Genomic DNA, 24,415 nt, shown 5'->3' with positions numbered 1-24,415 from the left:
GAGGCCGCAACCAAGGCATGTGCCCTGACAGGGAATTGAACCACAACCTCCCGGTTCATAGGCTGATGCTCAACCAGAGTCACAGAGCCCGCCAGCCTGGCTCTGCTTTCTTAACTAGTTTTTATGTAGAGGCTGCACATAGTAGGTCTTATCCCTTGTTTTTAGTAAATATTTAGGCTGCAACTATTCACACTGGTTTGGGCCTTATCATTTATTACAGGAAGCACGCCATTCTTTTTCCTGAATCGCCCACATTGTAGGTTTGACAGATTGTGTTTTGTGGGCAAGTGACTCTGTCCCTTGTGTCTTCTATGAGGCGATAGTTGCTCTAGAGACTTGATTACATCCTGATTCAACATTTGAAGAGTGTTTTATGGGCATGTGCTGTGTGGCCTGTTACAGCTCTGTGGAGCTATTCCCACGGCGGCTGCTAAGAATATGAATCGGGGGACTCTTCCCCCTCCCTACATGGGAGTCAGTTCTGTGGGACTCTTACCCTCTCCCCATGTGGGAGTCTGTACTTGTTCTTCAATAAATGTCTAGCCCTAACCTGTTTGGCCCAGTGGATAGCGTGTCGGCCTGCGGACTGAAGGGTACCAGGTCCAATTCCAGTCAAGGGCATGTACCTTGGTTGCGGGCACATCCCCAGTAGGGGGCGTGCAGGAGGCAGCTGATCGGTGTTTCTCTCTCATCGATGTTTCAAACTCTCTATCCCTCTCCCTTCCTCTCTGTAAAAAAATCAATAAAATATATTTTAAAAAAAATTTCCACCTTTGCTATAAAAAAAAAAAAAAATAGGAATCGGGTGATGGCCACCTTTCCCATCAAACGGCCACCTGAAGTTTCATTCCCCTTTAATTACTGTTTTCTAACCCTGTCATTTCATCAGGGCTCCTAGGTCTGTTAGTCCTACTCCTTTAAATCGACCTGACAACTCTGCTGCTCCCTTTCTTGACCCTCATCCCTCCAGGGGGTCTATCCTTCACTCTACCGCAGTGTTTTGTTCCCACAGATAATCCTCTGCTTTCTCACCACCTTCAGCACCCATAAACCTTAATGTCAAGTTTCTGTTCTGCAGTGACATCACCCTTTCTTGTCTTTCCAGTCTAACTTCTAGTTCCACCCAACTGTCACCAGTAACAAGCACCCCATTTCTCACACCCCACCCCCTGCCTCTAGCAACACTATTTTCCAGTGAAGAACTCTCGTCCACTGGGTTGTAACTCTGAATGAGTCTGCGGCAGCCCTGGCCAGTGTGCATACAAGAAGCAAATGATTGAAGTTTCCCTCTCACATCAGTGTTTCTCTCTCACTCTCCCTCTCTAATCAACTAAAAACTTAAAAGTAGCTGATGTGGTCAGTGGCCAGAGCATCTAGCTGCCCATGGGTCTGTTCCCAGTCAAGGGCATGCACCTGGGTTTCAGGTTGGATCCCTGGTCCTGGTCCAGGTCGGGGCAAGTGCAGGAGGCAATTATTTCTCACATCTATGGTATCTCTCTCCCCCTGCCCCCCACTCTAGAAACCAATGGGAAAAATATCCTCAGTGAGGATTTACAAAATAAAATAATATGAACTAAAAAAAAAAAAGGTCTGGGAAGAAACATAAAGGAAAATGGTCATTGACACGATGTTATGTGTCAACTATATCTCAATAAAGTTGGGGGGAAGTAAACATGATCATTTATCTCTATCATTATGAAATTAAAGCCTACCTCGTCTGATATTAATACAGCTAACACCAGATCTATTTACATATTTTTTAAATATATTTTATTGATTTTTTACAGAGAAGAAGGGAGAGGGATAGAGAGTTAGAAACATCGATGAGAGAGAAACATCGATCAGCTGCCTCCTGCACGCCCCATACTGGGGATGTGCCCGCAACCAAGGTACATGCCCTTGACTGGAATCGAACCTGGGACCCTTCAGTCCGCAGGCCGACGCTCTATCCACTGAGCCAAACCGGTTAGGGCTCTATTTATATTTTTAACTGATTTTAGAGACGACGAACAGGGACAGAAAAGCATCAATTGCCTCCCACACCTGCCCAGACTGGGAATCAAAACCGCCACCTTTTGGCCTACTAGACCTGTGGTCGGCAAACTGCGGCTCGCGAGCCACATGTGGCTCTTTGGCCCCTTGAGTGTGGCTCTTCCACAAAATACCACGGCCTGGGTGAGTCTATTTTGGAGAAGTGGCGTTAGAAGAAGTTTAAGTATAAAAAATTTGGCTCTCAAAAGAAATTTCAATCGTTGCACTGTTGATATTTGGCTCTGTTGGCTAATGAGTTTGCCGACCGCACTAACCCACTGAGCCACCCGGCCAGGGCGTTATGTCACTGTTTGTATGATCCATTTTTTTTTCTTCCTTTTACTTCCAACCTATTTGTGTCCTAATATTTCCAGTGCAACTCTTGACACAAAGAATGTTCCGACTACATGGATGGACCTACAGGGTGTTAGGCTGAGTAAAATCAGTCAGACAGAAAGAGACCACATGATCTCGCTCATATATGCGGCACCTGAAGAACCAAAATAACCAAATGAGCTAAACAGACACTGAGATACAGAGAACAAACTTAATTGCCAGATGGAGGGTGACAGGAGTGCTGGGTGGAAAGGGGGAGGGGTAAGAAGTACAAACTGGGCCCTGACCGGTATAGCTCAGTGGATAGAGCGTCGGCCTACGGTCTGAAAGGTCCCAGGTTCGATTCCCGTCAGGGGCATGTACCTTGGTCTGGGGATGTGCAGGAGGCAGCTGATCGATGTTTCTCTCTCATCGATGTCTCTAACTCTCTATCCCTCTCCCTTCCTCTCCCTTCCTCTCCGTAAAAAATCAGTAAAATATATTTTAAAAAAAAGAAGTACAAACTGGTAGCTACGAAGGAGTCACAGGATTTAAGTACAACAAAAACACGTAGTCAATAATATTATAATGAATATTACAGTGTCAGGGGGATCACTTCATAAATTACATAAATATCTCGCCACGATGCTGTATATCTGAAACGAATATAATACAAAATGTCAACTGTAATTGAGAAAAAAACTTTTTTTAAAAAATTACCCGAAAAAAGTGCACTGTTGACACATAGAGTTGAAACAGGCCTTTCTTCCCACGGGGCGATCTGCTCTCTCTGGAAGGGGCACAAGGGGGTCCTCTCTGTGGGGGACATTTCATTTCCTCTTCCGGTGGCCGGGGCTCACTGTCCGACTTGCGTTGTGAGAGCGCATCTCCGCGCCCTAGCACAGTGTGCACTTTGCGCGTGTGTATCTGCCTTTACAGGTGGACACGGAGCCAGGGCTCCGGGGGCGTCCCACCTCCACACTCCAGAGAGGCTCCGAGGCTCCGCTGAACCAGAAGATGCTCCAGCGCGAGATGCCACGCAGCACCCATCTCCCGTGGTCACACGGTCCCTCTAGAGGCGTGTTTGAGAGCTGGGGGCGCCTGGCTGTGGCTCCCTGGTCTCCACGCTGTGCCGGATCCCGTAGCCAAAGTATATGGCAAAGCCTAGGACGGACACGAGACGAAGAGAAGGGACGGTGCTCCGGGGGCCTCCTGTTAGGGCCCCTGAGACAGGTGGGTGGGAAAGGTGGTAGGAAGGGGGTGGGGTTCGGTCCCCCAAGAGGACACTTACCAATCGCCATCCAGATGCCAAATTGGGCCCAGGTCACAGAGGTCATCTGCATCATCAGGTACATGTTCACAAAGATGCTGACCAGGGGCAGGACAGGCAGGGCGGGGACCTGTGGGCAAAGTCAGGTCATCCCTGAACACACCAGCGGCTCCAGAGGGAGACCCCGCCCCACGGTGGGAAGGAAGAGCGCCAGTCCCGCTCAGGCCACGCCCTCCACGCCTACCAGATGGGGTCTCCCACCGCATGCTCCTTGGCAGTGAGTGTGGGTCCGGGAGTGGTCCATCCCTTGTAGCCCCTCCCCCCGCCTTCCCTGGTCCAGCGAGGTAGGCAGAGTTCACTCCCTCAAGGGAGGTAGACTGGGGTCACAAGGTCACCCACCTTGAAGCGAAGAGGAGTTGGGCTCTGGGGCTGTCTCCAGAGGATGCCAGTGAGCCCCACAATGAGCAGCAGCAGCAGCCCAGTCACCGCTGTGGGCACTGGGTCCCCGGAGACCAGACGGCCGGGCCACTGGGCCAGGACCAGGCTCAGGATGGTCAGCAGGAGAGCTGCCAGGGGCGGGTGGGAGGAGAACAGGTCAAGTTCAGAAGCCAAAGGTGTCAAGGGCTTGGGTCACGTCCCACCCTCAAACTGCCCACATCAACATGGGCCATCATGGCTTGGCCGGGGTCACTCAGTGGTTAGAGCGCCAGCCCATGCACCTCAGGGTCACAGGTTTGATTCATGGACATGTACCTGGGTTGCAGGTTCGATCCCTAGTGCGGGAGGCACCCGATCTGTGTCCCTCTCACGTCGATGTTTCTCCCCCCAACCCCACCCCCAGTTCCACTCTCTCTGAAAATCAATGGATGACACCAGGAACAAAAAGATGGGCCATCCTCTGTCCAAGACCCCTCCACAGGCACCCACTCCCACCTCCTCCCCGTCACCTCAGGCTCCAAAGAGCAGCCCACTGCTCACCCAGCAGCAAGGCACATCCATACACGATGTGGCCAGATCGCGGGGTGGGGACGGCGCTCTCGGGCCCCCACAGCCTTCTTAGGGCGCCCGCCATTCCTGCTTCCGGTACAGGTTCCTGGGAGCCGGCGTCAGGCCCAAGCTTTCTCTCCGTCATGTCCACCCCCGTCTTCTCGTTCTTGCTTAAATGCTGGTCTGGCTGGTACCTGGATGAGAGACGTGCCTGCAACCTTCACACCACCCCTCCCCGCCCAACATCACACGGCCCCTTCCCCACCCGCGTGGAGCAGCACCCCGAGGAGGCCGCACTAAGGCAAGAGAGGAGCAACTCCCCCATCAGGACCCTGGGGTTCAAGCCCTGACGTGGGGGGCTCAGTTGGGTGAGCATCCTCCAGTGCCCTAAGATCCCAGGTTCCATGGGTGGTCAGGGCACATGCCCAGCTGTGGGTTCATCCCCAGTCGGGGTGTATATGGGAGGAACCACGATGTCTCTGTCTCTGTCTCTTCCTCAGGAGCCCAAGCCATGGTAGCTCACGGTTGAGTGTTGATGACCTAAGAACCAGGAGCTCCTGGTTCCATTCCCGGTCAAGGGCACATGCCCGGATTGTGGGCTTGGTGCCCAGTGGGGGGCGTGCAGGAGGCAGCCGATCAGAGATTCTCTCTCACCATTGATGTTTCTGTCTCTCCCTCCCCTCCCTTCCTCTCTGAAATCAATTTTAAAAATAAACTTGGTGGGGACGCACCTGAGAACAAGCACGGAAAAGGCCACCAGGGAGTAGGCCAGCAGGGTCCCGATCGACATGAGATCCACCAGGTTGTTGAGCTCGAAGAGGAAGGCCATGAGCGCTGCAAGGAGGGGGCAGACGCGGTGGGGAGCGGGCGAGGACCCACTGGGGACATCCCAGCGGAGGGAATTGGATGGGAATGGGGTGGGTTTGGCTTATTCACCTGCAAGAGTTCCAGATGCTATGGTGGCTGTGATGGGGGTGTGTGTTCGGGGGTGGATCCGGGCAAGTGCCCGGAACAGGAGTCCGTCCTCGGCCATGGCCAAGATCACGCGCGGCATGGGGAACATGGCGCCCAGGAGGCTGGCGGAGGGAACGGAAACGTGTGTTTGTGTTTGTGTGTGGCCATCGCCTGGCCCACACGTTCTTGTCCTTCATCCTCACCTGAGGCTATTTCTCCATTGAGTTTTAGAGAGAGTGGAAGGGAGGGGCAAAGACACAGAGAGAAACATCAGTGTGAGAGAGACACATCGACTGATTGCCTCCCGCCCCTGCCCTGAACAAGACTGGGGATCGAACCTGCAACCAAGGTACATGCCCTTGACCAGAATTGAACCCGGGAGCCTTCAGTCCACAGGCTGACACCTTAGCCACTGAGCCAAGCCGACTAGGGCAGTGGTCGGCAAACTGCGGCTCATGAGCCACATGCGGCTCTTTGGCCCCTTGAATTTTTAGCAAAGGCCAGCTTAGGAGTGCCCTAATTAAGTTATTAACAATGTACCTACCTATATAGTTTAAGTTTAAAAAATTTGGCTCTCGCCCTAGTTGGTTTGGCTCAGTGGATAGAGTGTTGGCCTGGGACTGAAGGGTCGCAGGTTTGATTCCAGTCAAGGGCACATGCTCGGGTTGTGGGCTCGATCCCCAGTGTGGGGCGTGCAGGAGGCAGCCGATCAATGATTCTCTTTCATCATTGATGTTTCTCTCTCTCTCTCTCCCATTCCCTTCCTCTCTGAAATCAATAAAAATATATTAAAAAAATATTTGGCTCTCAAAAGAAATTTCAATCGTTGTACTCTTGCAATTTGGCTCTGTTGACTATTGAGTTTGCCGACCACTAGGCTAGGGCATCTACACGGTTCAAGGTGTGTCTCCCTCTCGTCTCTCCACCCAAGGCTGGGGCAGCTGAGGATGGGGAGCTGGCGGGGAGGCAGCTGCTGGGACTGACCTGGACGAAAGAGCACAGAGGGTCCCCACGGCCACGACGTATCGGGCCGAGGGCCAGCCCACGTGGAGGAAGGCCTCTGGCAGGGGGCTGTCGGAGTTGATCTGGTAGTAGGGCACCATCAGGGTGAGCGCCGCCGAGACCCCAAAGTACGCCAGGAAGCAGATGAAGAGCGAGGTCACGGTGCCCAGGGGGATGGCCCGCTGGGGGTTGCGGGCTTCTTCCCCTGCGCGATGGGAGGGGGTGTGGGGTCAGGGACACACACCGAGGGGAAGGCACCAAACCCTCTTCCTTCTGAAACTCCCCGGGAGCTGGGCCCACCTCTCACCAGCCCTGTGCCCCGGGGCAGCCCACACCCCCATGGGGCAGCCTGACCAGGTACCTGCGGTGGCGATGCAGTCAAAACCAACGAACGCATAGAAGCACGTGGCTGCTCCGCGGAGAACCCCCTCAAAGCCAAAAGGCACAAACCCCCCGGAGCCCAGAGGGCCCAGGCTGTGGTGAGAGAAGGTACGAGGAGGAAGAGGGGTGAGCAGCTCAGCCACCTCTACTGGACCACAGCCCTGGTCCATTCCCCCACCCCCCGGCCCCATCGGCCCAGATCTGCCTCCCACCGCCTTCCCAGCTCTGCACTCCACACACATGTCTGTGGCCAAGAGTGCCCTCCCGCCCGGCCGGCGTGGCTCAGTGGTTGAGCATCGACCTACGAACCAGGAGGTCACGGTTCGTTCAATTCCCGGTCAGTGCACATGCCCCAGTTGTGGGCTCGATCCCCAGTTGTGGGACGTGCCGGAGGCAGCCGATTACTGATTCTCTCTCATCATTGATGTTTCTCTCTCTCCCTCTGCCTTCCTTTCTGCAATCATCAATAAAAAATATATTTAAGGAAAAAAATTGCCCTCCTGACCTCAAGGTGCCATTGGACTCAGATTGGATCGACTCGTAGTCCTGCCCCGTGAGCTGCCAGTGGTGCAGACGCCCCGTCATGAAGCCAGAGAGGACGATGAAGCCGAGAACCAAGAGGTTCACGCCCGTGAATATCTTGGTAACCAGGGCTGACTCACGGGCTCCCAGGACCAGTACACCTGTGGGAAGATGGGACAGAAAGCTAGACAGCAAGCCGGAGAGGGGTTCCCCGGGGCGGGGCGGGGCCTGCTGAGTGGGTGCAGGGTTTCCCCTGGAGACGAAGATGTGCTGGAACTAGGAGAAGGCGGTTGCACAACATTTGGAATGTACTTAGGGGCCACGGGGTCACACACTTTAAAACGGTGGATTTCGCCCAAGCTGGTTGGGCTCGGTGGATAGAGTGTTGGCCCTCAGACCGAGGGGTCCCAGTTCCCATTGGGGTCAAGGGCACGTACCTCGGTTGCAGGCTCGATCCCTGGGCCAGGTCAGGGCAGGAGTGTGAGGCAAGCAATCAATGTGTCTCTCTCACATCTCACAATGATGTTTCTTTTACTCAGTCTCTCTCCCTCCCCCTCTCTCTAAAATCAATGGAAAAATGTCCTTGGATGAGGATTACCAAAAAATAACAATGAAAAAATTAATGGTTGATTTCTTTTTTTTTTTTTCTTTTTTTTAAATATATTTTATTGATTTTTTACAGAGAGGAAGGAAGAGGGATAGATAGTCAGAAACATCGATGAGAGAGAAACATCAATCAGCTGCCTCTTGCACACCTCCCACTGGGGATGTGCCCGCAACCAAGTTATATGCCCTTGACCGGAATCGAACCCGGGACCTCTCAGTCCGCAGGCTGACGCTCTATCCACTGAGCCAAACCGGTTTTGGCGATGGTTGATTTCTTTTAAGAAGAATTGTATTGGTTTGAGAGAGAGAACACTGAGAGGTGCCTGCTGTTGCGCCCCAACCCGAATTGAATGTGGGGATCAAACCAGCAACCTAGGTGTGTGCCCTGAACTAGAATCCAACCGCCACCTTGTGGTGCACGGAAGGACACTCCTAGGGAGTCACACACCAGGGCTGAAATGGCTGATTTTATTTTATTTTTTTCAATTCTCACCCAAGGATATTTTCCCATTGATTTTAGGGAGTGTGGGAGAGAGAGGGAAAGACAGAGAGAAACATCCATGTGATAGAAACACATCGATTGGTTGCCTCTGACCAGGGCCAGGATCCAAGAACCTGTAACCAAGCTACGTGCCCTTGACCAGAATCGAACCCGGAGGCCCATTTGGCCCACAGGCCAATGCTCTATCCACTGAGCCAAACCGTCTAAGGCAGTGATCGGCAAACTCATTAGTCAACAGAGCCAAATATCAACAGTACAACGATTGAAATTTCTTTTCAAAGCCAAATTTTTTAAACTTAAACTATATAGGTAGGTACATTGTTATTAACTTAATTCGGGTACTCCTAAGCTGGCCTTTGCTAAAAACTCAAGGGGCCAAAGAGCCGCATGTGGCTCACGAGCCGCAGTTTGCCGACCCCTGGGCTAGGGCATAGGGCTAATTTTTTTTTTTTAATATATTTTATTGATATTTTACAGAGAGGAAGGGAGAGGGATAGAGAGCTAGAAACATCGATGAGAAACATCGATCAGCTGCCTCCTGCACACCTCCCACTGGGATGTGCCCGCAACCAAGGTACATGCCCTTGACCGGAATCGAACCTGGGACCCTTCAGTCCGCAGGCCGACGCTCTATCCACTGAGCCAAACCGGTTTCGGCAGGCCTAATTTTTTATTATGGTAACCAACTCATAGTATAAACAGGTATGAAATCACCAACTTGAACTTACACAATGTTCTAGTTCAATTCTTTTTTTAAAAAAATATATTTTATTTATTTTTTATTTTTTTTAAAATATATTTTATTGATATTTTACAGAGAGGAAGGGAGAGGGATAGAGAGTTAGAAACATCGATGAGAGAGAAACATCGATCAGCTGCCTCCTGCACACCTCCTACGGGGGATGTGCCCGCAACCAAGGTACGTGCCCTTGACCGGAATTGAACCTGGGACCTTTTAGTCCGCAGGCCGACGCTCTATCCACTGAGCCAAACCGGTTTCAGCTAAATATATTTTATTGATTTTTTACAGAGAGGAAGGGAGAGGGATAGAGAGTTAGAAACATCAATGAGAGAGAAACATCGATCAGCTGCCTCCTGCACACCTCCTACGGGGGATGTGCCCGCAACCAAGGTACGTGCCCTTGACCGGAATTGAACCTGGGACCCTTCAGTCCGGAGGCTGACGCTCTATCCACTGATCCAAACCGGTTAGGCTCTAGTTCAATTCTATCTCAATAAAGCTGTGGGGAAATCTACATATATAAAAGCCTAATATGCAAATTGTCTTCACGGGAGTTCGACCAGCGGACTGACTGCTCACTATGACATGAGCTGACCACCAGGGGGCAGCGTGGAAAGAAGAAAGGTCCCAGCCAGCAGCAGGGGAAGGGAGGCCCCCGCCAGCAGGTGGAAGGCCCCAACCAGCCCTGATTGCTGGCCAGGCCTAGGGACCCTACCCGTGTACTGGGCCTCCAGTAATAAAATGAAATGGTTAATTTTACATTATGGGAATGTCACCTCCATTTCTGTTTTAATTATACAAAATAATTTTTTTTAAAAACTTTGGTCTTGCCCTAACTGGTTTGGCTCAGTGGATAGAGCCGTTGGCCTGCGGACTGAAGGGTCCCAGGTTCGATTCCGGTCAAGGGCATGTACCTTGGTTGTGGGCACATCCCCAGTGGGGGGTGTCCAGGAGGCAGCTGATGGATGTTTCTCTCTCATCAATGTTTCTAACTCTCTATCCCTCTCCCTCCCTCTCTGTAAAAAATCAATAAAATACATTTAAAAAAAAAACTAAAAAAACACTTTGGTCTTAGTACAGAGGAAGTTACTGGTTCTCAGCTGGGGGTGACTTTGTCCCACAAGGGACATTTGGTGATGTCCCAGACATTCCGATTGCCCCATTTGAGGGAGTGGGGGCCCCTGGTATCCAGTGAGTAGATCATTGGAGGGTCGCTCAATATCTTAGGATGATTTTTTTCATATTTATGGTTGAAAGTATTACCTATGTCCCTTCCCTCCCCCCCATTAACACCTTATACCCCCCCCAGACCTTCACCACCCTATTGTCTGTGTCCATGGGTTATGCATCTATGCACTGAAGTTCTTTGGTTGATCTCTTCCCATCCACCCATCCACACCCACTTTCCCTCTGAGATTCTAGTCTGTTAATTTAAAAAAAAAAAATGAAATCCTACAGCCCTGGCCAGTTTGGCTCAGTGGATAGAGCATCAGCCTGCGGACTGAGGGATCCCTGGTTCCATTCCACTCAGGAGCACATGCTTGGGTTGCCGGCTCCATCCCCAGTAGGGGGCGTGTGGGAAGCAGCTCATCTGTGATTCTCATCATTGATGTTTCTCTCTCTCTCTCTCTCCCACTTCCTCTCCGAAATCAATAAAAATATTTTTAAAAAATAAAAGGTCCAGCTCAAAATGAATTTGGAAAATCCCCTTTTCTGGCCTCATATCCCCCACCCCTTCACCACAGCCAAGCCTTCCCCACCCCAGCCGCTCCCCCAGCATGCCCCGCTCATCCCATCCCGTCTCCGGCCCCGCCTCACCCGTGAGCAGCAGCACCAGGCCCAGCGAGAAGAAGTCCAGGTAGTTGGTCAGGAAGGGCACACGCAGAGGCATGCTCTCCTGCAGCGCCCGAGACATGTGGTACCCGGTGAGGCTGTCGATGGCGGCGCTCCAGGCCCTGGCCACACTGGCGCTCCCTGCAGGCAGAAGGAGGCACATTCATTCACACAATGATCTGCACCCCTGCTGGGCGCCAGGGGACAGGTTTTGGGGAGAAACAAACATGCAAAAGAGTCATCTCAAAGAGTTTCACGTCTGCTTCCCCCCTTTTTTACAATATTTTTTAATTTGTTATTTTAGAGTGAGGAAGGGGAGAGGGAGAGAAAGAGAGAGAGAGAGAGAGAGAGAGACCTCAAATTGAAGTATGATAGCAACCATACTTGGGTAAAAACTGCTGTTTGAATTTTAACCCTGCTATTCTGGCTTCCGCACACACTTACTTGCTTAAACAATAGGGTAGTTACCTCAGCACATAAACCCATCCCACATCACAGAGGTTATTCTCCTGGGCCTGTGGACCAGAACCACAGGAGATGGATTCCCACTGACTCAGTGGCTCCAGGAGTTGAAACGGCAGACAACTTTTAGAGATTATTAACTTTGCTCAATTCTGCTTCTGTACAATCCGCTTTCGCAAGATAGGTCCACATTCCAATCCGATGTCCAGCAGGATGTGGCTGGGGCTCGTTTAGAACAAAGGAGAATTTTTGTGGTTTAGACCTTTATTTTTTTTTTAAATATATTTTATTGATTTTTTACAGAGAGGAAGGGAGAGGGATAGAGAGTTAGAAACATCGATGAGAGAGAAACATCGATCAGCTGCCTCCTGCACACCTCCCACTGGGGATGTGCCCGCAACCAAGGTACATGCCCTTGACCGGAATCGAACCCGGGACCCTTCAGTCCGCAGGCCGACGCTCTATCCACTGAGCCAAACCGGTTTCAGCCGGTTTAGACCTTTAAAAGGACTGCCTACACCTGAAACGGCGCGGTCCTGAGGGTGGACTCCACCTGCGTGGGGTGCTCTCGCGGCCGTCCTGGCCAGCTCAATCAATCCTTGCCTGCTTTTTTTTAATCCATCAGCAGCCTCCGGTGGTCTTATTCTGACTCCAGGGTTCGACCCCACAACAAAACCAGCAACCGTGGCGGATGAGAACAACTCTAATCAACTGAGCTCCCAGGCCAAGGACTCCTCCTTCTCATGGGCTGGGGGGAGGAGACACGGTTCACAGAACAGGTGAACTATTTGATTTGCTAGAAGGCGTGCGCATTATGCAAAAAAAAAAAAAAAAGAAAAGAAAAGAAAAAGAAAACAGGAGAGAAGGCCCTGGAGGGCTGGGAGGTGAGGGGTGAAATTTTAAATTAGGCCCAGCCGGTGTGGCTCAGTGGTTGAGTGTTGACCTATGAACCAGGAGGTCATAGTTCAATTCCCTTAGGGCACATGCCCGGGTTGCGGGCTTGATCCCCGTTGTGGAGAGTGGGGGAGGCAGCCGATCAATGACTCTCTCTCATCATTAATGTTTCTGCCTCTCCCTCTCCCTTCCACTCTGAAATCAATAAAAATATATATTTTTAAAAAAGATGTTAAATCGGTGGTCAGGGGGTCTCCTGAAGCCAGCAGCAGCCGAGCAGAGACCTCACCTCGGTGAGGCATGAGCCTTGAGCCACGTCTCTCACCCCCGGGGACCCTTCCCGGGTTCCTGCCCTTCCCATTGCTTCCTGGTCTTGGTTTGGTGATTTAAGGAAAGCAGCATAGAGTCAGGTAGAATCAAGTTTGGGGTTTTCGTTGTTGTTGTCGTTCTATAATATATTTTGTTGATTTTACAGAGAGGAAGGGAGAGGGGTAGAGAGTGAGAAACATTGATGAGAGAGAAGCATCCATCAGCTGCCTCCTGCCCGCCCCCTACTGGGGATGGAGCCTGCAACCAAGGTGACCTCGGCCAGAATCAAACCCGGGACCCTTCAGTCCGCAGGCCGAAGCTCTAGCCACTGAGCCAAACCAGATAGGGCAACAGTGTGGGGGTTTTCCTCACAGTTACCCACTTCCCCTCCCAAGCTGGACCCCAAAGTGTTCACGAATGAGGATGAAGACCCCAGCTCCCCTCCGTTTGTGGTGCCCCCAGAGGCCCTGCCCTCTCACCAATGACGTAGGAGAGGATGAGGTTCCACCCGGTGACGAAGGCGCACAGCTGTCCCACGGTGACGTAGCTGTAGAGATAGGCGGACCCGGAGCAGGGCACCCGCGCCCCGAACTCCGCGTAGCACAGCCCGGACAGCACGGACGTCACGGCGGCCACCAAGAAGCAGAGGACGATGGCCGGTCCCGCCTTGTCCTTGGCCACCTCCCCGGCCAGGATGTACACTCCCGCCCCCAGGGTGCTGCCCACCCCGAGGGCCACCAGGTCCAGGGTGCTCAGGCAGCGGGCCAGGCCGCCGCCAGACCCCTCCCTCCACTCCAGGGGCCGCCTGCGCACCAGCTTCCGGCAGAACCGGCCAAGGTGTTCACACAGCATCGTGGGTGGAGCTGAGTCGGAGGCGGAGATCTGCAGGGAAAGCAAGACAGGATGCCATCAGGACTGTCCGCCCAGCCCGGCCGGCTGCATGGCTCCGTGGTCAGAGCGTCAGCCTGGGGACCGACGGGTCGTGGGTTCGGGGTTCGATTCCTGGTCAAGGGCACCTACCTTGCTTGCAGGGTCAATCCCTGGCCCGGTAGGCGACCAATCAATGTATCTCTCTCTCTCTCCCTCCCTGCTTCCCCTCCCTTCCACTTTTCCCCTACAAATCAATGGAAGAAAATACCCTTCGGTGAGAATTTAAAAAAAATAAAATAAAATGAGAATGTCTCCCAGCCGGGCCGGTGTGGCTCCGTTGGTTAGGGCGCCTCGGCCGCCCGATGCTGCACAGACCTCGCTCTGCCCTCCCTTCCTGTACCAAACAGGGAAATCTTACCGTTATCACGGTGTCCTCCCTGTCCTCGCCTGGGCGATAAGAGAGCTCACAGGCCGAGGGTTTCTCTGCCAAGGACCCTGAAAGCCTGAATGCTTTCGGGGGGGGGGGGGGTATTTTTATTTTTTCAGATCTGACCTTCATTTTTTAAAAATTATTTTTAGCCCTGGCCGGTTTGGCTCAGTGGATGGAGCATCGGCCTGTGGACTGAAAGGTCCCAGGTTCGATTCCGGTCAAGGGCATGTACCTTGGTTGTGGGCATATCCCCAGTGGGGAGTGTGCAGGAGGCAGCCGATTGATGTTTCTCTTTCATCGATGTTTCTAACTCTCTATTCCTCTCCCTTCCTCTCTGTAAACATCAATAAAATATATTTTAAAAAATTATTTTTATTGATTTTAGAGGGGAAGGGAGAAGGGAGAGATAGAAACAACAATGATGAGAGAGAATCATTGATCAGCTGCCTCCTGCACGCCCCCTACTGGGGACCGAGCCCGCAACCCAAGGATGTGCCCTTGGCCGGAATCGAACCCGGGACCCCTCAGTCCACAAGCCAACGCTCTGTCCACTGAGCCAAACTGGCTAAGGCTGATCTTTATTTTTATTTATCTATTTACTTTGTTAATCCTCACCCGAGGATATTTTTCCCCGTTGATTTTTAGAGAGAGTGGAAGGGAGGGGGAGAGACAGAAAAACATGGATGTGAACCCTGGCTGGTTTGGCTCAGTGGATAGAGCATCGGCCTGCAGACTGGAGGGTCCCAGGTCTGATTCCTGTCAAGGGCACATGCCCAGGTCCGGGCTCGATCTCCAGTAGGGGGCATGCAGGCAGCAGCTGATCAATGATTCTCTCTCATCATTGAAGTTTCTCTCTCCCTCTTCCTCTTTCTTCCTCTCTGAAATCAATAAAAGTATATTAAAAATTAAAAAACAAACAGACATCGATGTGAGAGAAACACATCGATTGGTTGCCTCCTGCACGCACCCTGACGGGGGCCAGGGATGGAGCCTGCAGCTGAGGTAGTACATGCCCTTGACTGGGGATCGAACCCGGGACCCTTCTTCAGTCCACAGGCTGATGCTCCAACCGCGGAGGCAAACCAGCTAGGGCGTTTTTGTTTTTGTTTTCAAAGTGAAATGGACTTGGAATTCGGAGCTGGGGCCGGGGCGGAAACAGATGGGATTTGCAGGGAGAGAGTCCAGTCCTGCCCACAGGAAGCATCAACCAGAATAGCCTCCCAGTGGCATGAAGGGAGGGAGGGAGGAAAGGAGGGAGGGAGGGAGAGCTCTTCTTCATTCCAGACCAGAAAAGACTGGGCTGTTTCCCAGGCCCCTGGGGTGGGGGATGTCTCCTGGCTACACCTCCCTGAAGGAACAACCACAACAAAAGCCTTCAAAGGAAGGCATTTCCTGCCCGGGCTGGTGTGGCTCAGTGGATAGAGCATCAGTCTGGGGATGGAAGGGTCCCAGGTTCGATTCCACTTAAGGGCACATGCCCGGGTTGTGGGCTCAATCCCCAGTGGGGGGCGTGCGGGAGGCAGCCGATCAAGCATTCTCTCTCATCATTGATGCTTCTCTCTCTCTCTCCCTCTCCCTTCCTTTCTGAAATCAATAATATATTTTTTTTAAAAGGGAGGGGCCGGGGAGGAATTTCTGACCCTGAGGACCTTACGCTGAGTGAAATAAGCCAGGCCCTGTCTGACTCCATTCTAAGCAGTACCCAGACTTGTCCAGTTCATGGAAGGGGAATGGTAGGGGGGCCGGGTGGGGAAGGGGAGGGATGAAGTGCAAAGCGGCGGTTACAGGACAGTCACAGGGATATGAAACACACACAGGGAACGCAGGTGATCATAGCTCAGTTGGTTGGAGCATCGTCCCCTAAAGCCACACCGTGTGGGTTCCCGGTTAGGGCACGTCCCTAGGTTTCGGGTTCGTTGCCGGTGGGGACACTTATAAGAAGAGGCAACCCGTGGATGTCTCACTCCTCTCTCTCCCTGTCCCATCCTCTCTAAAATAAACATATCGCCCGGCCCGCATGGCTCAGTGGTTGGGCGTCGACCTATGAACCAGGGGGGTCACAGTTCGATTCCCGCTCAGGGCACTCGCCTGGGTTTGAGGCCTGATCCCCAGTGGGGGGCGTGCAGGAGGCAGCAGATCAATCATTCTCTCTCATCATTGCTGTTTCTACCTCTCTGTCCCTCTCCCTTCCTCTCTGGAATCAATAAATATATATATATATTTTTAAAAAGCAAACAAAAGAAAAAAATAATTAAAAACGTATATTTAAAGTATAAATAAATAAAATAAACATATCCTCAGAGTAGGATTAAAAGAAAAAAAAAAACTATTTTAAAAAAATAGCCCTAGTGCCGAAACCGGTTTAGCTCAGTGGATAGAGCGTCGGCCTGCGGACTGAGGGGTCCCAGGTTCGATTCCGGTCAAGGGCACGTACCTTGGTTGCGGGCACATCCCCAGAAGGAGGTGTGCAGGAGGCAGCTGATCGATGTTTCTCTCTCATCGATGTTTCTAACTCTCTATCCCTCTCCCTTCCTCTCTGTAAAATATCAATAAAATAGCCCTAGCTGGTTTGGCTCAGTGGATAGAGCATTGGCCTGCGGATTGAAGGGTCCCAGGTTCGATTCCGGCTGAGGGCACATGCCTGGGTTGTGTGCTCGATCCCCAGTGGGGGGTGTGCAGGAGGCAGCTGATCAATGATTCTCTCTCATCACTGATGTTTCTATCTCTCTCTCCCTCTCCCTTCCTCTCTGGAATCAATAAAATATATTTAAAAAAAATAAAATAAAATAAAAAATCAATAAAATATATTTTAAAAAAAAAAATAGCCCTAGCCGTTGTGGATAGAGAGAGTCCCGGTTCAATTCCGGTCAAGGGCCCATGGCCGGGTTGTAGGCTCAATCCCCAGTGGGGGGACTTGCAGGAGGCAGCCAATCCACCATGATTCTCTCTCATCATGGATGTTTCTATCTCTCTCTCCTCCCCCTTCCTCTCTGAAATCCATAAAAACATATTTAAAAATAATAATTAATAAAGAGCGCTAGCCGGTTGCTCAGTGGTTAGCGCACCCCCATCATCACATGGACTGAAGGGTCCCGGGTTTGATTCCGGCCCAGAGCACCTACCTCGGTTGCAGGCTCATCCCAAGCCCCGGTCCAGGCACGTGCACATGGGGGAGGCAACCCATGTGTCTAAGATTGACCTTTTTTTCTCACTCTACCTCTCTCTTCCCCCCTCTCTAAAAATCTTGGCGGGGGACGGGGCGTGGGGGGGGGGAGATATCCTCAGGTGGGGACTCCTAACAGAAATAAAAATGAAAAACCAGAAAACACACCAGCCTCAAGAGCCTGTGGACACGCATCCAACCTCCCCCACCCCCAGCCCCAGCCCTTCTCTAACACACACAGCTCCCAGCTCCCGCTTTCATCGGAAAAATGGGTCTTTTCCAGCCTCGAAATGGAGCGGGGCTGAGCATCCCGCTGCGGGCCGGATCGCCCAGGCCCCGAGGGATGTCTGCACTCACGCGCCCTGTCTCCGACCGAGGAGGGTCAGGGACCCGGACTTACCTGCCTGACTGCAGACGGTGAGCGCCGGCCGCTCCTGGTCGCAGTCGGGGAGTTTGAGTGACACCTGGGAGCGAGGGCTGATAAAATCTCTCCACGCGGAGGAGCTGGAAAGGCCTCAGAGCCCCCCTCCCCCTGGCTGGGCCGGGCCGGCTGGCAGGTGGGGGCGGGCGGGCCGGAGCCTGCGGCCATGCTCTGCGAAGGAGGCTGCTGTGTTTGCCCTCAAGGCACCGCTCCAGGATGCTTCTTGGATGGAAGTAAAATACAGGTGACCTAACAACTTCACCTGAACCACGTGAAAACGTCCGGAATTTCCGTTCCTGCCATGGCGCCCTCACGCTCCCTCCGGAATCCTTCTCGCCTTGCAAAACCCAGACTCTGTCCCTGCAAAACGCGAACTCCCCGCTCCCCGTCCTGCCAGCCTCTGCCACCCACCCCTCTCCTTCTGTCTCTCCGGATGGGACCGCTCTAGAAACTTCAGGGAAGTGGGAGCAGAGTCCGGCCGGGGTGGCTCAGTGGTTGAGCGCCAACCTATGAACCAAGAGGTTGCGGTTTGATGCCTGGTCGGTCGGGGCACAGGCCCGGGTTATGGGCTCCATCCCCAGTGTGGGGCGTGCAGCAGGCAGCCCATCCATGATTCTCTCTCCTCATGGATGCTTCTATCTCTCTCCCTTTCTCCCTCTTCTTTCCTCTCTGAAATCAGTAAAATAAATACAAATAAAAGTAGAAGTGGGCCCTAGCTGGCTTGGCTCAGTGGATAGAGCGTCAGTCTGCGGACGGAAGGGTCCCGGGTTCGATTCCGGCCAAGGGCACATGCATGGGTTGCAGGCTCGATCCCCAGTGTGGGGCGTGCAGGAGGCAGCCAATCAATGATTCTCTTTCATCATTGATGTTTCTATCTCTCTCTCCTTCTCCCTTCCTCTCTGGAATCAATAAAAACATATATATTTTTTTTTAAAAAAAGTAAAAGTGGGAGCATACAATATTTGTCCTGCCCTAGCTGGTTTGGCTCAAGGGATAGAGCATCGGCCTGCGGACTGAAGGGTCCTGGGTTCGATTCCAGTCAAGGGCACATGCCGGGTTGCAGGCTTGATCCCCAGTAGGGGGTGTGCAGGAGGCAGCCCATCAATGATTCTCTTTCATCATTGATGTTTCTATCTCTCTCTCCCTCTCCCTTCCTCTCTGAAATCAATAAAAATATATTTTAAAAAAAGTATTTGTCCTTTGGGGTCAGGCTTATTTCCCTCAGCATATAATGTGTGTGTGTATAATCCTCACCCGAGGATATTTTTCCATTGGTTTTTAGAGAGAGTGGAAGGGAGGGGGGAGAGAGAGAAACATCGATGGGAGAGAAACACATCCATTGGTTGCCTCCCACTCAGGGATAAAGCCTGCAACCGGGGTATGTGCCCTTGACTGGAATCGAACCCAAACCCTTCCGTCCGCCGGCCGACACTCTTTCCACTGAGCCAGACTTACTAGGGCATAATCTCCTTCCTTTTTTTTTATTTTTTAACCTAATAATTAAATTGGCAAACACCAACAACAAAGTAAGACTATATATATATATATATATATATATATATATATATATATATATATATTAGAGGCCCGTTGCACGAAGATTCGTGCAATAGGCCTTCCTTCCCCTGGCTGCCGGCACCGGTTTTCCTCCAGCACCTGGGACCCAGGCCTTCGCTCTGGCCACCGCCTTCCTCTGTGCTCCAGCTGGGGCCTTCAGTCTTTGCTTCAGCTGGAGCACCACTCCTGTAGCTCCCTCCGCCCCGCCCGCCCCTTCATAGCAGGCGTCCCGCCCCGCCCAGCCATTATGCGCCTGCATGCACGCTGCCCAGAGGCGCGGAGCCACTGGGGGTTGGGGGCCTCCGCCATCTTTGTTGGGTTAATTTGCATACTAACTCCTGATTGGCTGGTGGGCATTGTGAAGTGACAGCAATTTGCATATTTCTCTTTTATTAGTGTAGATGTATTTCTATTGATTTCAAAGAGGAAGGCAGCCCTAACCCGTTTGGCTCAGTGGATAGAGCGTCAGTCTGTGGACTGAAGGGTCCCAGGTTTGATTCCGGTCAAGGGCATGTACCTTGGTTTCGGGCACATCCCCAGTGGGGGGTGTGCAGAAGGCAGCTGATGGATGTTTCTCTCTCATCGATGTTTCTAGCTCTCTATCCCTCTCCCTTCCTCTCTGTAAAATATCAATAAAATATATTTTTTAAAAAATCAATAAAATATATTAAAAAATAAATATAAAAAAGGTAATACTTAAAAAAAAAGGGGGGAAGGCAGAGGGCAAGAGAGATAGAAACATCAATGATGAGAGAATCATTGATCAGCTGCCTCCTGCATGCCCTCCACTGGGGATTGAGCCCCCAACTGGGGCATATGCCCTTGACCGGAATCGAACCCGGGACCCTTTGGGCCACAGGCCGACGCTCTATCCACTGAGCCAAGCCAGCTAGGGCTCTTCTTCCTTTTTAAGGCTGAATAAGATTCCTCTGGATGGCTGGAACCTGTCTTTCTCTCTTTCTCCCTCGATGGGCCTTGGGTTGCTTTCACTTTCTGACTTCCGTGAATAAAGCTGCCATAGACACGGGTGTACAAGTGCCTCTTGGAGACCCTGCTCTCCATTCATTTGGGTCTATACCCAGGAGTGGAACTGCTGGGTGACATGATTCTACCTCATTCATTCATTCATTCATTCATTCATAATCTTACTGAAAATGGCGGGGGCGGGGGAAGGTGCTGGCTTGCAACCTAGTTCAGTATCTGGTTAAAACTGTAGTCTTTTTTTCTTTTTTTAAAAAATATTTTATTGATTTTTTACAGAAAGGAAGGGAGAGGGATAGAGAGTTAGAAACATCGATGAGAGAGAAACATCAATTAGCTGCCTCCTGCACACCCCCCACTGGGGATGTGCCCGCAACCAAGGTACATGCTTGACCGGAATCGAACCTGGGACCCTTCAGTCTGCAGGCCAATGCTCTCTCCACTGAGCAGAACCAGCCAGGGCTAAAACTGTAGTCTTACTTCCCCACTTTGACTGACTTGGGTGGAGCTGTGGGGACCCTCAGGGGTCGGGCCGCGCCCCAGGGGTGATATATAGGTCAGAGCCTCCTCCCCACAGTTCACTTCAGGCTTTGGGTCCGGAATTCCCCTGGACTAGCAGATCTGAGAAATAAAGGTTAAACTTTCCTCCCTCAGAGTGCTGGCTGACTGTTCTCCCATGCATTCCACCACAACTTTACTTTTTATGTTTTTAATACTAGAGGTCTGGTGCATGAAATTCGTGCAAGGGGGGGGGGGTCTCCCCTCTGCCCAGCCTGCACCCTCTCCAATCTGGGACCCCTTGGGGGATGTCCAACGAAACCGGCAGTTGGACATGCCTCTCACAATCCAGGACCACTGGCTCCTATCTGCTCACCTGCCTGCCTGCCTGATAGCCCCTAACTGCCCCCGTCCCCCCGCCCCACTGGCCTGGTCACCCCCAACTGCCCCCCGCAACTGCCTGATTTCCCCACGCAGCCTGTTCCTTCGTCTGTTTGGTTGTTTCGGTTGCGACGGACGCTTAGGTTTTTATTTTTTAATATATTTTTATTCATTTCAGATGTGAGAGAGACACATTGATTGGTTGTCTTACACTCCTGCCCTGACCGGGCCCAGAAATCGAGCCTGCAACCGAGGTACGTGCCCTTGACCCCAATGGGAACTGGGACCCCTCGGTCTAAGGGCCAACACTCTATCCACCGAGCCCAACCAGCTTGGGCGAAACCCACCGTTTTAAAGTGTGCGACCCCGTGGCCCCTGAGTACATTCCAAATGTTGTGCAACCGCCTTCTCCTAGTTCCAGCACATCTTCGTCTCCAGGGGAAACCCTGCACCCACTCAGCAGGCCCCGCCCCGCCCCGGGGAACCCCTCTCCGGCTTGCTGTCTAGCTTTCTGTCCCATCTTCCCACAGGTGTACTGGTCCTGGGGGCCCGTGAGTCGGCCCTGGTTACCAAGATATTCACGGGCGTGAACCTCTTGGTTCTCGGCTTCATCGTCCTCTCTGGCTTCATGACGGGGCGTCTGCACCACTGGCAGCTCACGGGGCAGGACTACGAGTCGATCCAATCTGAGTCCAATGGCACCTTGAGGTCAGGAGGGCAATTTTTTTTCTTAAATATGATTTTTATTGATGATTGCAGAAAGGAAGGCAGAGGGAGAGGGAGAAACATCAATGAGAGAGAATCAGTAATCGGCTGCCTCCGGCACGCCCCACACTGGGGATCGAGCCCACAACCCGGGCATGTGCCCTTGACTGGAAGTGGAACCTTGACCTCTTGGTTCGTAGGTCAATGCTCAACCACTGAGCCACGCCGGCCGGGGGGGAGGGCACTCTTGGCCACAGACCTGTGTGTGGAGTGCAGAGCTGGGAATGCGGTGGGAGGCAGATCTGGGCCGATGGCCTGGGGGTGGGGTGGGAGAATGGACCAGGGCTGTGGTCCAGTAGAGATGGCTGAGCTGCTCACCCCTCTTCCTCCTCGTACCTTCTCTCACCACAGCCTGGGCCCTCTGGGCTCCGGGGGGTTTGTGCCTTTTGGCTTTGAGGGGGTTCTCCGCGGAGCAGCCACGTGCTTCTATGCGTTCGTTGGTTTTGACTGCATCGCCACCGCAGGTACCTGGTCAGGCTGCCCCATGGGGGTGTGTGTGGGCTGCCCTGGGGCACAGGGCTGGTGGGAGGTGGGCCCGGCTCCCGGGGAGTTTCAGAAGGAAGAGGGTTTGGTGCCTTCCCCTCGGTGTGTGTCCCTGACCCCACACCCCCTCCCATCGCGCAGGGGAAGAAGCCCGCAACCCCCAGCGGGCCATCCCCCTGGGCACCGTGACCTCGCTCTTCATCTGCTTCCTGGCGTACTTTGGGGTCTCGGCGGCGCTCACCCTGATGGTGCCCTACTACCAGATCAACTCCGACAGCCCCCTGCCAGAGGCCTTCCTCCACGTGGGCTGGCCCTCGGCCCGATACGTCGTGGCCGTGGGGACCCTCTGTGCTCTTTCGTCCAGGTCAGTCCCAACAGCTGCCTCCCCGCCAGCTCCCCATCCTCAGCTGCCCCAGCCTTAGGTGGAGAGACGAGAGGGAGACACACCTTGAACCGTGTAGATGCCCTAGCCCAGTGGTCGGCAAACTCATTAGTCAACAGAGCCAAATATCATCAGTACAATGATTGAAATTTCTTTAGAGAGCCAAATTTTTTAAACTTAAACTATATAGGTAGGTACATTGTTAATAACTTAATTAGGGCACTCCTAAGCTGGCCTTTGCTAAAAACTCAAGGGGCCAAAGAGCCGCATGTGGCTCGTGAGCCGCAGTTTGCCGACCACTGCCCTAGCCGGCTTGGCTCAGTGGCTAGGGCGTCGGCCTGCGGACTGAAGGCTCCCGGGTTCAATTCCGGTCAAGGGCATGTACCCTGGTTGCAGGTTCGATCCCCAGTCTTGTTCAGGGCAGGGGCGGGAGGCAATCAGTCGATGTGTCTCTCTCACACTGATGTTTCTCTCTGTGTTTCTCCCCCTCCCTTCCACTCTCTCTAAAACTCAATGGAGAAATAGCCTCAGGTGAGGATGAAGGACAACAATGTGTGGGCCAGGCGATGGCCACACACAAACACAAACACACGTTTCCCTTCCCTCCGCCAGCCTCCTGGGCGCCATGTTCCCCATGCCGCGCGTGATCTTGGCCATGGCCGAGGACGGACTCCTGTTCCGGGCACTTGCCCGCATCCACCCCCGAACACACACCCCCATCAGAGCCACCATAGTATCTGGAACTCTTGCAGGTGAATAAACCAAACCCACCCTATTCCCATCCAATTCCCTCCGCTGGGACGTCCCCAGTGGGTCCTCGCCCGCTCCCCACCGTGTCTGCCCCCTCCTTGCAGCGCTCATGGCCTTCCTCTTCGAGCTCAACAACCTGGTGGATCTCATGTCGATCGGGACCCTGCTGGCGTACTCCCTGGTGGCCTTTTCCGTGCTTGTTCTCAGGTGCGTCCCCACCAAGTTTATTTTTAAAATTGATTTCAGCCCTGACCGGTTTGGCTCAGTGGATAGAGCGTCGGCCTGTGGACTGAAGGGTCCCAGGTTCGATTCCGGTCAAGGGCATGTACCTTGGTTGCGGGCACATCCCCAGTAGGAGGTGTGCAGGAGGCAGCTGATCGATGTTTCTAACTCTCTATCCCTCTCTCTTCCTCTCTGTGAAAAATCAATAAAATATATTTAAAAAATAAATAAAAATAAAATATATTTTTTAAAAAAATTGATTTCAGAGAGGAAGGGAGGGGAGGGAGAGACAGAAACATCAATGATGAGAGAGAATCTCTGATCGGCTGCCTCCTGCACACCCCGCACTGGGGACGGTGCCCACAATCCGGGCATGTGCCCTTGACCGGGAATGGAACCATGACCTCTTGGTTCATGGGTTGTAGACGCTCACCCACTGAGCTGCTGCGGCTTGGGCTCCACTAAGTCTTGAATGAGGGGACTTGAAGCAATGGGTATCTTTTTCTTTTTTTTTTTTTAATATATTTTATTGATATTTTACAGAGAGGAAGAGAGAGGGATAGAGATACAGAAACATCGATGAGAGAGGAACATCATCGATCGGCTGCCTCCTGCACGCCGCCCACAGGGCATCGAGCCCGCATCCCAGGCATGTGCCCTTGACTGGAATCGAACCGTGACCTCGGTGGTTTCTGGGTGGAT

The 24,415-nt window shown here is 52.5% G+C and overlaps 2 protein-coding genes across 2 annotated transcripts; one reads left to right on the top strand and one right to left on the bottom strand.

The window, feature by feature from the left end:
• Window positions 1-3,418: 3,418 nt before the first annotated feature.
• LOC308235320 (cationic amino acid transporter 3-like) lies at window positions 3,419-13,662 on the bottom strand (the record flags this gene model as incomplete). Its single annotated transcript, XM_080644078.1, has 11 exons — window positions 3,419-3,510; window positions 3,638-3,746; window positions 4,016-4,182; window positions 4,595-4,797; window positions 5,335-5,437; window positions 5,540-5,679; window positions 6,542-6,764; window positions 6,921-7,033; window positions 7,446-7,623; window positions 11,131-11,286; window positions 13,290-13,662. 11 exons carry the CDS (start codon window positions 13,660-13,662, stop codon window positions 3,419-3,421), a joined length of 1,857 nt encoding a protein of 618 aa, XP_080500204.1.
• Window positions 13,663-20,405: 6,743 nt separating this feature from the next.
• Window positions 20,406-24,178, top strand: LOC308235319 (cationic amino acid transporter 3-like; the record flags this gene model as incomplete). Its single annotated transcript, XM_080644077.1, has 7 exons — window positions 20,406-20,424; window positions 21,642-21,819; window positions 22,228-22,340; window positions 22,501-22,723; window positions 23,354-23,493; window positions 23,596-23,698; window positions 24,139-24,178. 7 exons carry the CDS (start codon window positions 20,406-20,408, stop codon window positions 24,176-24,178), a joined length of 816 nt encoding a protein of 271 aa, XP_080500203.1.
• Between the last annotated feature and the right edge of the window lie 237 nt (window positions 24,179-24,415).

The sequence above is a fragment of the Plecotus auritus genome (assembly GCF_963455305.1).
Source record: "Plecotus auritus genome assembly, chromosome: 10".
Classification (NCBI taxonomy): domain Eukaryota; kingdom Metazoa; phylum Chordata; class Mammalia; order Chiroptera; family Vespertilionidae; genus Plecotus; species Plecotus auritus.
Note: the sequence above shows the minus strand (reverse complement) of the source record. Positions and strands in the feature narration are given on the sequence as shown.